We start from the raw sequence: 14341 nt of genomic DNA on the forward strand, positions 1-14341 counted from the left end.
TAAATATGCATATATGTAAGAAGTGTTTGGGGGCAGCTGAACTTATGACTTTGTTTTCTGTTCTGCAGATGGGGTCGTGGATTTGGTCTTTTGGGTTCCGTCTTTGGAAATGATAGTGTAATGAATCAACCAAACAGTGTCTTTGGACTTATTTTTTATTTACTACAGATGCTTCTGGGTGAGTACAGTTACAATGTAGCCATGTAGTCTAGGTATTTACAGTGTATTAGGAGTGTTGGCCTGACCAGACAGATTTTAGATTCAAGGTATAGAGTACAGTACATATACACCATCCTTGCTATGTGTATAGAAATGTAAGCAATTTGCATACTCATGGGGGGAATTCATTTAAATGTGATGTTTAGCTCCGGGATTGAGTGCCCGGAGCTATTCAATTAGCCTAGTTGTAAACCTGCAACTACAGAATTTCTGTCTACACCCTCCTGAAGTGCGACCAAAATTTCGACTTAACTAGTGCCACGTTGTTGTTGGGGCTTACAGCATCCGCTAAAAGCACCGCGCCCAGCACTGCAGTTGGAAAATGCTGTTTACTGCAACTAAACCCTGTATCTTTGGACTTTAATGCCGGGTGTGATGTGGACAATTGTATAGCACCAGGCACTTATTCCCGAAGCTAAACAGCATCGCTTTCAATTAAATTCCCACCCATAGTGATCATACTATAATAATAGAAGGCGCGAAAGGCTGAATTAGAAGCCTTGGTCATAAGACCATGAAATCACATGGCATTTTCTATTATAAATATCAGGTAACCTTCTGTGTAATGTTAGTCTATGAAGCCAGGTAGGTTGTACATAAAATGATGGCCGTAAAATCAGTGGAACTTTCGTCTGTGGATATCTAAATTAAATTAAATAAGTCAGGTTTTGATTAATTAAGCAATTATAATGTGTATGATTGCACTTCCTGGTGTAATATATTTTTAACCTACATAACTTTTCCCACAGTCATTGCGCACTAGATTTATGAGAGGGTTTGTTTTATGCTGACAGTAAGGGGAAATTCTCCTGGAAATCTAACATACTGCAGCAACTGTACCTTGTACGTATTTTTCACCAGTAAGCGCTGAAGAACGCCTCAACCATCAGATGGGCAATATACTGGATTTTCAGCTAGTTGGGATCCTGCGTTCTTCGGTAAAACACTCCTCGTCTAATCTCCCATTTATATCTTATGTAGTATGGGGGAAAGACTTCTTCCTGAATTTTTCATTGCTCCACGATTTGCTTTTAGACCTTTCCAATGTTTGCTGGTCTAAAAGTGCAAATGAACTGAGCGATTGCATACGCATGGTGCACCACTAAAAATGCATGTCCTATATTTTGTGAGGATGTTTTGGAATCCATTGAAGTATACCTTAGGACAGAGGTTCACAAACCGTGCAAGACTACTCACTGAAGTCCACTTACAGCCGTAGATGGTCCAGTCCCAAATCATTTATTTTTTTTGTAACCTCTGTATAAAACTGATGCATCCAAGAAACATACTTTTTGGGCGGCAGCTTTTATATACAGCCTGTATGGGTCTCCATTTACACAGTATCCTCCACTGCTCAATATAAGCCATTGCCAGTTACTTTGCTGATTCACAGCAGGATGCCCCAGCCAAGAAGTGACTGGATGTGGGATAGGCATGCTGGCAGGTAATTTACAATTTAACCAGTAAATATTAACCTCTAACAACCGCAGACTGTGTTATATTTCACCAATCACGGCTGCAAGTGTATTGTATATAACAGTCTTGGGGTGTGTGAGAGTATATGTATTCCAAAATGTCTTTATAAGTTCATAACAGAAGCAAGTCACAGGAGGGGACCCCAGGAGTATCCCACCAGAAAATAACCCTGAAAAAATATGGATAAGAGACATAACCAGCCTTTGGATGGAGGAGTAGCTGAAGAAAATATTGGAGACTTTTCTTCCATTTTCTACTTCTTATTGGTTGTGTGTGTAAGTATGCCTATGATGCAAGGCAATGGAGTCTGGTGGTTTCTTTTATTACAGCAATTATAAATGATAATGTTCTTAAACACTAAGAGGGGTATTCAATATGAAACGTTAACTTCACTGCCGAAGTTAACGTTTCATATCGGAGTTTTTTTTCTGCGTTAAGTCTGGTGCGCGCTCCCGCTTATCCCCGTATTCAATATAAAGTTAACGAAAACGGGAAACTCCGAAGTTGGATTTGCGTAAAGTTACGAATTTTTCCTTAAAATAATTATAAGACCCCCCTACAGATGTAAAAATATGGGGGATCACTATGGGTACCCCCGTTTTAGCCTTTAATTGAAAGTCGGGGATTTAAATAGCCGCAGCAGGTGCTTTTTTCCCGACATTGAAGAAGTGATGCAGAAGAGCACTTAGGTTATTTTTTTCGTTTTTTTTAAGTGGTCCCATCAAATTTGGGGTACAGGAAAATGGGTACTACCATATTTTGGTGTTCCTAAAGTAATTTTTTTAAAATTCTGCAATTGTGCACCTGCCGCTATAAATCTATTCTAGAAAACACCTGCCGCATACTTGCAGAATAGCCCTGAACCTATTTCCCTATTGTTTAACAATTTTTTCCCATTTTTTTTTTTTTTGCGCCCCAATTTATAAATTAATTTTTTGGGGTGTCTCCTATTTTTTTAAAAAACTTTTTTTGACAGTTCTTTTTTAAATGTCAATCTCAGGGGTGCAGGCTATTTTTTTTAAGCCTGCACCCCTAAACCCCAATTCTGCACTTTTTTTCAACACCTATTCAATGGTGAAAAGTTATCACTGTTTTTTATCAAAGACTTTTCAAAACTGCGATAAGTCTTTGATATTGAATACAGTGTAAAACTAAAACAAGTGATATTAGCGAAAAAACGATAAAAAGTGCGATATTAACACAAAAAACACCCATATTGAATACCCCTCAATGTTTCTGTAACAGCATGTAGCGCCTAATGTGTTGAATTCAATCGCCCTCTAGGGGTACTGTGAACAGAAAAACATTGGGAACCACTGCCTTAGGATATACTCGGGTTTTCATTTCCTGATATCTTTATGACACTATGGGAGGAACTTAATTGTTTTTCTGCATCTGCAGCTCCTATCTAAAGTGACGGGAGCTATTTAATTGCTTGCTGTGGGCACCCATTATTTCTGCTCACACCCTCCTAAAGTGACTGGCAGAAATCCGCCCAAAGCCAGGATTTTGGGTGCAAGGGTTTAGCCGCCAAAAAAAATAAAAATTGAATTTCCCCTTTTTATCTGATATCTATTTGAGCAGTGCTCCATCTGTCTGATGTCTGACATGTAGCTAAAATTTGTATTTTCTTTATTTCTCTGTTAATACAAACCCTCCCCAACAGCAAATGAAAGCGCTGTTACTATTGTATGTGAAATGCAGTAAGGTTTGTCATGCAGTGTCACTAATGTTTTCTTATTGCAGTGGGTTACTATTCTAAGGATGAAACTCCAAAGCACTAGTCTGATATGCATTTTGAGCGCACAGATTAGTCTGTTTTAGTACGATTTATCAATATTAAAGTTATGACTTGAGTTTCTATAATATATTAATTTCCGATTTTGATCCACAGTGAGGTAGCGATACTCGCAGGCTCGAATATTAGCACTGCCATAGGTGGCTATGGCAGCGCTAAGTGACTCGGGTGTAACGAAGGAGAGTAGACACTTGTTGTCATTTTACTCCAGCACTCATATCATCACTTGAAGGTCCCATTATCTGCCACCAGCTGAAGAGAGGCAGCCTGGAAGTCTTCTCTAGCTGTTTGATTGTCAATGAAATTTGTTAAAAAAAAAAAAATCCCAGTGTTGCGCATGCGCACAACTCATTCAAGCTGTGCTGTGCATTTCTGCGGTCACCGCAAAGGGGGTGATTTTACATTCACTCTCCTCGATGCGGCTGTTTTTACTGAACATCATGGCAGCTGCCTCCTCCTTCACAACGATAACAGGTGATGCAGGAGCGGCTTTTTCTCCATAAGTGGATCTTTAGTACATTACATGGATAATGTTTTATTCACCTTTATGCTGCTATGAAGTCTACCACTTAGTACACCTCTATGAGTACACTTCTATTGTTTGCTTTCTTTTCTCAGAATATTTTTTTTCTCCCAGAGTTACACACAGTCCTGGCCTGACAAGTATCCACACAATAGATTAGGGAAATGACTCAGAGCAGGCGCAGAGTTTGCAGTCACAGCACAGAAAATATTGCTCTTAGCACAAGTGACCCCTAATATAAAGAAGAACTGAGGCAGCAGGTGTCTAGAAAGAGGGCAAATATTCTTAGACTAAACATATACTGTAAATAGTACTTATGCCAATCCAAATATCTGTACGTTTTATTTGTTGCACAGGTTTAGAATATCTTAAGTTTACTTATAACTTGCATAGAGGGTTAATAAACTACCTGACCTATGTATACTGGCTTTACTCCATTCCCCTCCTGATGGGACCAAATACTGTTAGACCGCTTGTGTTTTTATAGAGTGCACTTCTCAGTCATTTTTATTCCCCCTATGGGCATTTCAGTCTTTTATTGATCTTGTTGGGGGCATGTCAGTAGCTAGAACTAACTGATGGCAAGCTAATGTTTAGGACTGGATCATGAAGTGGCACTGTGCATATGAGATGGATATTTGTTGCACCTTAATTCTGTTTGGTTAGTATTTAAGCTCTTACGGGTACGGCCCCTCCATCCATGTCACCAGGATTATACTCTGCTCCATTGTCTTGCTAGTAGGTGGGGAGGCGTTTGGTATTTTTGCTATGCACTTCTGCTCTGATCTGCTGTTGCTATTTTGCATATTGTACTTTAGCTATGATACCCTGTTACTGTTTTCTATGTATACCTTCTACCGTGTTGCTTACACTTTGTAGTGTCTTAAAAATAAATGTTAAAAAGTAATTCCCTGTATTTGGTAACATTTTTCTGGTTCTTCAGTGTGTCATATATACTTTATATATACTATGATGCAGGTCTTGCCATTTTGTTAATGTTATGGAACGGCAGATTTGTATTACAACCAGAGTGCAGTTCTAACATATACTGGTAGGTGATAGGTATCTATTGCAGGGAATTAGATTGTAACTGGGGCAGTTGGGCATGTAAATGTGTTTAAACCCTACAATGAAATAATTGTTTAAGGGGATATAGAAATAAAATGCTGACTTCCCATATTCCCTTTGAGCCAGTATGATATGTATCTCAGATTGTGCTTTTTATGTAAAATCTGCATTTTTCGGCCTTATGGTTGCTACAAGATACAAATGAAGTTTCCTCTCTGTGTATGTTGGCGTATGCCTCCCTCCCGCTCTAGCTTTACTGGCTTCAAGTGAATAGGGGACCAAGAGTTCAGGGTAAGTATATAAGTTGAGCTGTTCTTCCCGTTCTCTGCAGTGCAGCCTTCATCCCATCATCCCCCTATTTACCATCACTGTGCCCGTAGTAGAGTAGTTTCTTGTAGAAACTGTAATGCAATATGATGGTGGACAGTATTTCCTTCATCAAAGCATGGTTCTGTAGTGCTGAAGGGATAGGATTGATGTGCTTTTATGTTACATTGCTAGCTCTAACAATGTATTAGGGTTACATGTACATTTAACATGTCATTCTGTACTCTTTAACACTTGTTTCCTCTTTTGCAGGTATGACAGTAAGTGCTGTAGCAGCATTAGTGCTAATGACCACATCTATAGTGTCAGTTGTAGGGTCACTCTACCTGGCATACATTCTGTACTTTGTGCTGACGGACTGCTGTATTATCTGCATCACCACTTATTTGCTGAACTTCATTCTCCTTATCATCAACTACAAACGACTAGTTTACTTGAATGAAGCCTGGAAACTGCAGCTGCAGGATAAACAAGAATGAGAGGCCTCTTGAACTCCTGTCTGAAGGACACTGCTTCCTTACAGTTTATTTTGCAGTACACTTTTATTGGTTGGGGGACAGACAGTTTGCGAGATTAAGAACAATCTTAACCAATTATCTTTTTTTTTTTTTTTTTTTATCACTTTTGACTGAAAGGGCCCTGGATGTGTGTATAATTCTGCAATGCCGCCTCCCATTTGAAATGGATGAAGGAGTGATTCTAAATGAAATGAGTGACAAGCTTTAACTGTACTTACAAACGTGTTTAAAGTGGCACATTTTCTTTTCCTGGCAACATGTTTACCCTCTTGTGCCTCCCTCTCTCTGTTTGTTTTGTGTGTCAATCCTTCAATGCGGGTAATTTATTATGTTTGTTTTTTTCATTTCAAGCTTTTATCATGTGGCTGATATGGTTATTTTGTGGCTACCATTGGTATTTCAGGTTGCCATGTATTTTATGGCTGCCATTGCTAATTCAGATATACTCGAACAGATGTGGCAGCCAAATACACTGTCCGCTTTTGATTTCTATCCAGATTGAGCAGCGTTAAAACTTTTACTTGCCACATCACCTTAATCATGTTTGCCATATGTTTGGGGACCTTACAACAAGGAGGCTGTTTTACTACTATGTAATGTTATACAGAGAGCAACTGAAGTTGGGGAAATGAAAGCAGCTTTATTGCACTAATTTTAGATTGACACATCCCTCACATCTTGTAAGCACTGTAGCAGCTGGGCTGTAGAGAGTTATTCTAGAAAGGGGTTGCAGGTACCAACATCAACTCTGATAGCCATAGTGCAAGATTTAAGACAGAATAACATACAAGGAGGCAAAGCTGTAATGTTAGTGAGAGCCAGTATTTTAGCTGATCGAAAAGCATGGAAGTAAATTTTTCCTGATTATTCAATGATTATGGACACAGAACCCAGAAAATTTCAAGACAAGCTTCTGGAATTTTGAGTCTCTTCTTGATCCACCAGTATAAACCAACTCTCTGAAGCCCCCACACTGGAACACCCTTCTCCACTCCGGAATTGAGCTCTGTCTCTATACATTTGTCCTGGGAATTGTCAGTGAAAACTACTTGTGTGTTTATGTGAACAATCTTACAATAAGGATACTTGTGGATTTATTTGTATTATTTTTTTTCTTTGATGCCATTTTTTAAAGTGACCAAAAACTCCAAATAATAAAACTTAAATCTGGTAATGCTTGCTAAATAAGTGTAATGTACAACCACTCTGGACAGATTTAAACGAAAATTAAAAATGCTTTTAGGTTTTTAAGTGATGGGAACTGATGTGTTGCCATCAGAATTGCTTGTCAGATGTTTGCTGCAATTCCTGCTAGAACATAGGTGATATATAGTCGTGTATAAAAAAGATGATCATTGGTGAAGAAAAGGTTCTTTGTACGATGTCTAGTCGGCTAGAAGAAGGCTTCTGTTACCGGGGATGTAGCTTAAGGTAGACAAATACTGTAACTGATGGGAGATATCAGACTATTTTGTGCAAGACAGTCTTAGTGCTATTATATGGCTACCACTCACTTACGCCTCCACATTTTCAGCTCACATCAGCGGTTTTCAAATCTCCCACTGCTTCATACTGAATTGAAAAGCATTGTATTACTAATCCTGAGACTCACTGTTGACTCCCATTCTGTCCATATTATTGACATTTTATACAATAACAAGCCATGTAGGTAACCGTTATGTTCATCTTTATGTATTTTAGCTAAATGTGTAGAATGCTGCTAATATAGAATTACATTTGGTTAGACTCCCTATATGTCAGAGAACAAATCCAGGGGTGTTACATAGGAAGGCAAAGGCTTCAGAGATCACATTGACCAACCACTGATACATTAAATGAGCTTATTAAAATTAGGTGATGCTACATGGATACATCTGGGTACATGTTAACGGTGGTGAGGGGAGGAGATATACCCATGATGCAGAGGAGGAATTAAGTGAGCAACGCCTGCGTCTTATTCCTGCTCACAATGACAAGTAAGCAGAGGTTCTGGTTTCTAGTGACGCTCGTCTAATTAACATGTAACTGTCTTTAGTGTAGAAAGCTTCTGATTCCTTTATGAAATAGGAAAAGCATAATTTTTACCGCCCATCTTATAGAATGACGGTGGAAGGGGTGCAAAACTGGCTTTGTTTTAAACAAATTGTTTTTATATGAAGTAGCTGATTGTGTTTCCACTTATTGATGTGTTGCTCTTGTGTAGGGAAGAATCTGGCAATGGGAACTTGGCTTTCATGTTGTGGACTAAACAGACCCATAGAGCTGTGCTTGGCAGTATATGGAACACAACAAGATAATGCCAAAATCCTGGAATGTTTTTGGTCTGAGATGTTTAATAGACAGTACTGTGAGGAACAAGTCTGCATAGTGTGATTTCAGAATGGGGGCAATGTGCATGTAGCAGATACTGATGTCAAGGGTATGTCCGTTCTAGCCAGGCTTTATTCTCCAGGCATTGCGCACTGGTTGGAAACCTCAAACTGACAGTTTATTTTCTGTTTGCACCTGTTGTATGTGGCATTGGCTTTATACACTTGCTCATATTTCCAACAGAGTCTGCCCCAAATACTGAGTGACATGAGTGATATTTACACTAACATTTGTATGCATGGCTCTGTTTCCTGAGGATCCTGCCCCATGGGAGCATTGCACCTGTGTGAGCTGTGGCTTGTGATAATGTGATGGAAATCTGCATAATTCAAACCATAAAACCTTAGATCTGTCCCCACTTGCATTAGCATGAGTGACCAGCTTCTTATTGTGGAGTTTTTTTCCCCTTCATGTATACACTGATTTAGAATCCAGTGTATTAATGCACTTCGCTGTTTTTCCAGAATTCAACAGGGGTGTATTTTTTGTTTTCCCTTCTAGCAGTTGACTAGTAATCTGGACAGCTGGAAGTATTACACCATGACGTCGTCATCTACTATTAACATACTATTAACATGTACTTCAGTGAACATAGTAAAATAGCCATGTTGATTTTCCTTTATCTTCTGACCAGAGGCCTTGTCACACTTGGGTTTATGTATCAAGCAGTAAAAAGCATGGAGCAGTGGAGAAGTTGCCCATAGCAACCAATCAGCATTAAATTAGCATTTATCAAGTACAGTCTAAAATAGGTAGGAGCTGATTGGTTGCTATGGGCAACTTTTCCACTGGTCCACTTCTCCACACTTTTCACTGCTTGATACATAAATCCCTTAACCTTGTTAGATAGCTCAGTGGAAATAGTATGTAGAAAACTTGGGAACATTTAAAGTGTTGTCAAAAAGTAGGTTAAAGTGCCTTCTGCTTCCAGCCTTTAATATGGCATAGGATTACAATGGATTTTTAGTTTAGGCCCAGCCACTACTTAATGTAGTAAAAATACTACTGCTACTTAATGTATAAAAATGTACCTACTACCATAATTACATGTAGCGCTGCCATTATTTTGCTCTGTAGCAATTTGCATTGAAAGTAGATTTGTGGGAAATTCTCAAAATTCTGTCAGGTGTCTACTGGCCACATTTAGTATAATTCTATCTGCAGAGCTGAACATGTTATCACCTAATAAGTTTAGCCTCATAGTAATCCAATTAGGAACAAGTCTAACAAATGGGAATCTGTTATGGCTGAAACGTTGGGTTGTGTGTACACAGGTGGGTCCTTTGAGAGGAGTGAGCGATGTTTGTTCCCTACACAAGAAACCGTACACGATAACACAGTGTGGGTTAATTACATTTTTATTAGGTTAAACGGTTATGTATGGTTTTGTGCATAGGGTTTTTATAAGCTGCTCACTTTTAAATGCCTCTGCATTTTTGCCATGTTAGCTGTATGCTTTTGGTTGAAAAGATATATTGTGCAAATCGAAAAAGCATACTGCAGTCACTGTGTGATTTACATCCAGAAAGACGGGATATAAAACAGAAGCAATAAAAGCTATCCATGTGCATTGCTGGTTTAATAGCATGATATGCTTTTATTGGTAACTGCCCCTCACAAGAAATAAACCAGCTGTGCATGTACCCTTATCTGTAATTGATATGTATTATTTATTAAGCACCAATGTACTTTAGATCATGTCTCATACTGTAGCTGCAAAAATGGTGGAGTCTCCAATCACTGCACACTATATTATAGTGGTAACGGTGCACATGGAAAACAAGAGTGCCATGATTGACAGGTAGTCTGTTCATATACTTGATATACTAGATTTTTGGTCCCTCCTTTTTTTTTTTTTTTTTTTCTCATCAACTTTCTTATTGCACTGAAGTATGTGGTTGTCATTTTAAGTAAAAAAAAATCCCTTACGAACACAGGGTAACAAGTATTTTTCACATTTGTAATGCACCTTTTAAAAGGTCTTTGTGATATACATAGTTCTGTTGCCCCACAGTCTAATTGCAATTAGTTTCTTTGTGACAACAGAATAATGTATATATCGCAAAGCCTGCAGCTGGGGTACAACAAACTTCACTTCAGCCAGGGCATCTTGGGAGCTGTGGCTGGACTGCTGAATTACATCCTTACTGTAAAGTGTTATAACAAGTGTTGCATGTCCAAGCCAACTTTTTAAATCTGGTTACTTTAAATTATACAAGGTACCAATGTTGTAAGCTTGATCAGTGACTGGTGTCTTTCTAATCTAAGGATGTTTACGTGTGAAAGCTACTGTCTTTGTTTTGCACAGCCTGAGCTATCAAACATTCCATTGTATAGTTATTGTGTAAAGATAAAAACAAACTATTGTGGGCCAAATACAGTATTTCATTGTTCAGGTGTCCAGTTCACCTGCTAAACTAGGAGGCTACATCTCTAGCACGAGTTACAATGGATTTATCAGATGATCTAGCTATGCATGTGTGTTGAGTTCCCCCAAACATTTTATGTAGTACCAATAAAGTTTTCTTTATACGAGACTGTGGGGAAATTCCAGTCCAATCACACTCTATTTTTATATTGCTGCAGGTGGTACAAAACTCTGTTCCTTTCCTTCTGCCAGGTATATGTTTTTCTCTGTACTGTAACTTAGCATATTTAAACACTATGAAATGTTGGATACTAAACGTTTATTGTGGTATGTCTAAGATTGATAATAAAAATGAACTACCATAAAGCATTACTTTCTAATATTCAAAGATGAATGTTTTTTTTGTATGGTCATTGATTTGCTTCAATGGAAGCATGAGTTTGTTATAGCTAGTCACAATTTTATTTCAAAGTACAGTTAAAGCTTGTTTGCAAAACAAATTCCAAGCAATAGATACAAGCGTGCTTTGCTCCATTTGCACTGCGTTGTATCCTGTTCTTGTAAGTTATGCTGTTTGTCGAGTCCAGTTTACCAATTATTTATAGCTGAGAAGTAGGCAGAGGGCACTTTTCATCCCCTCTATCAGCATGTCCCAACAACCAGCTGAAGACCTGAAGCTTGGGAATAACTTGGAGAGGAAAGATCATTTTGAAAAAGACAAAACTAGAAGTGTAGTGTGGACAAATGAGAATAGATGGATTGGTAATTTACTTGAAAATTACTAGATTTGGAAATACATTAACAAGAAATAGTCTAGTATAACCTTTTCACAATTTAATGATGGTTCCTAATTGCCCTAAAGATTGTATGATTGTGAGTGGTGGCACTAGCAATGCAACTCTCTTTAGCAAAGTGGTCGCCAAGAGATATAAAGAGGTTAGAAAAGTTTTCTCCACCTTCTTCATATGGTGGATACTAAAAAATAGTGTTAGTTATAGAGGATGGAAGCCTTCCTTCCAGAACGGGGATTTGTATGTCCGTATGAGGGTGGAAGACAAAGCTATAGTTGGGTTGTAGCTTTTTGGGAGATGTTTGTCTAAGGATTTTTGGTTAAAATTAAAAGATTAATTTGAGTTCTAATAGATTTAAAAATTCCTTTTTTTTTTTTTTTTTTCGATCGTGATTATTTTGCCCAAAAGTGGAAAATTTATATTTTGGGAGACACAGAAGTAAAGTTCTGCCCTAAATATTTCTTAATCTGAGGCTTACATATAATCAGAAGGTCCCCCTGATGCTTTGTGTCCAGCACTGCTCCTTCTGGCAGCTTGTGGTCTGTGCACACCACACTGCCTGAAAACAGATTGAGGTGTCCAAATTGAGGAAAAGTCCAGATTTGTCTCCTCCCGTTTTATTTGTAGCCAGCATATTGATAGACCAAAATGAGTCAATCAGAGCACCATAATTTCCAGTTGGTATCGATGCCGTACATTTTCAATGATCCTAAAACTGCTTTTACTAAATACCTATCAGTTCTTCATATTCAAAAATGAGCATTTAACAGTAATGAAACACAGGCTTAAGCATCGGAGAAACCTTGTCTTTGTCACATTTCCCATATTTGAAATTGCTAAATACTTGACTATACATTAGTACAGAAATCGTCTACTTCCATTTTTTTTAGTAAATGTGAATTTAATAATAAACAATCTAATAGTAACATATCCTTCAGAAGCTTAGAATTATTTTTTTAAGAACTGTTTAACAAATTAATTCTTCCTGTAAAAAATGTCTTGAAGTCTGGAACCAGCCCTGATGACAGCATGTGCGGGTTACTACTCCCCTCTATTCATGTGATTGATTTAATATGGGTATGGAGTAGACCATGCTAAACAACATGTACAATTAGTATTACTTTAGCAATTCCACATAATAAGAGTAAATGAATACCCAACTGTTTGCTGCTATGGCGTGTTGGCTTGTAGAAGTAGGCTTCATCTTTTTTGTCAGAGGACATCACATTAGCTGCTAGTTGCTAAAACAGTTCTTTGGCCATTTTATGTATATGTCGATCTATATTTCCAATTCTAACACTTTTTATTCAGAAAGAGCCATGCACAAGACCTTCATTTGTCATCTCAAGTTTTCTTTTTCTAACAGTATTATATCAAAGTGACCATATATATATTTGGCAAATGCAGCATATACCAGTTGTAACATTCATTACAGATAGACTGATGCTTTTATAATAGAGCATTAGGCCACGAGACAGTAATTATTTAGAATTCCTAAACCTCAAAATGTTAGGGAAAAGGGGGAAAGTGGGGAGGAAATTCTGCACAGGATTAAATTCAGTGTATGATGGTGTAAAGAAAAACCAACGGTAATATAATTACCTAGATAAAAGATCTATCTTTGACCTATTTTTTTACCCCTGGGTGCACCACCACCCATATTGGATCAATGTATACAAAAAATTCTTGTCAACACAACTTTTTTTCTTGTGTTGACAAGAATATTTTTTATATAAGAATTCTTAAACCTGAAGGGTTTTTTTTTTACTGTAAAATTGTTATGAGCATGGCCAAATATTAGGTGTTTATGTATATGGTAATGTTCCCTCAGAATGTTTGAACTACTGCTTTTAAATCCAGAGTAAACACTTCAAGCAAAATCGCCTGCGAGTTGGTCTCAAGTTCCACAATCGTCCCTCTGTCAGACAAATTCAGAGCTATTTTAATTTCTGTTGAAAAAGTGTCATGTAAATATGTAAGTTTTTTTTGTTGCATATCATTTTTGGTATAAAATAAATGTAGAAACACTATCTGGATTGTTTGTTTTTTAAACTGTTCAATTGGATGTATGCCTGTGGCTATTCTATTGAAATTGTCAACAGAATTCAAGCAAAAAGGAATAAGCACCAGCTTATGCGTGGTGCTAAAGTTTTGTTTACCTTTATTGTAGTCCAATCAATAACTGTGAAATAAACTTTAATTTGCTGCTGTACAGCTTAATTGTGTATTAAGCTAGGTACACAGACAGATATATTGGCCGCTCAATTGATTGGACAATATATCTGGTGCCCATCAGTCAGTGTGTACCAGCAATAGGTCTGTGAACGACGTTCACAGACCTATCGCATCGGCTGTGCTGCACTGCTGATGGACAGAGATATCTGCAGACATATCTGTCCATCGGCAAGAATACATGCAGCCGCAGGGAAGTGGGGCAGGACCCGTGGCTGCCTGGAAAATGGTCGTTCAGTGTGTATGAATATATCTGCAGATCACTCAGTCTGCAGATATATCTGCTAGGTGTGTACACCTTTAGAACCAAGACATGCTCATCACCCATTTAACCACTTAACTGGCACTGTTGCATGGTATTGGACCAGAGCCACTGGACTATTTCTGACACTGTCCCATCCCATGCGACATTTGCCATCCACCTCCGTTTCCTCGCTTTTAAAAGTAATCTCTTTACACCTGTATTGATGTAGCAGTTTGTGACTGTTGTCCATAATATCTGCCGAATTTGTGCAAATGGCATTCTGGAGTGCATGTGCAGCTACTAAAAGTGCAAGGACCGCTGCAGGGTGGCTGGCAGTCCTCCTGGAAACACACTGCATTAGTGGAAGAGGAAGTGCCAAGGGGGTGGGAAATACCAGAGTGGAAACT

The 14341-nt window shown here is 38.2% G+C and overlaps 1 protein-coding gene across 1 annotated transcript in view; it reads left to right on the forward strand.

Moving 5' to 3' along the window:
• Positions 1 to 13419, forward strand: part of VKORC1L1 (vitamin K epoxide reductase complex subunit 1L1) — a 35783-nt gene extending 22364 nt beyond the window's left edge. The window contains exons 2-3 of the mRNA XM_088445941.1: positions 69 to 178; positions 5664 to 13419. Of these exons, the coding sequence (XP_088302067.1) occupies positions 69 to 178; positions 5664 to 5890 (337 nt within the window). The 3' untranslated portion in view covers positions 5891 to 13419. The remainder of the gene's footprint in view (positions 1 to 68; positions 179 to 5663) is intronic.
• The last annotated feature ends 922 nt before the right edge of the window (positions 13420 to 14341 follow it).

Source organism: Taudactylus pleione, unplaced genomic scaffold, assembly GCF_031769625.1.
Source record: "Taudactylus pleione unplaced genomic scaffold, aTauple2 ptg000391l, whole genome shotgun sequence".
Taxonomy (NCBI): domain Eukaryota; kingdom Metazoa; phylum Chordata; class Amphibia; order Anura; family Myobatrachidae; genus Taudactylus; species Taudactylus pleione.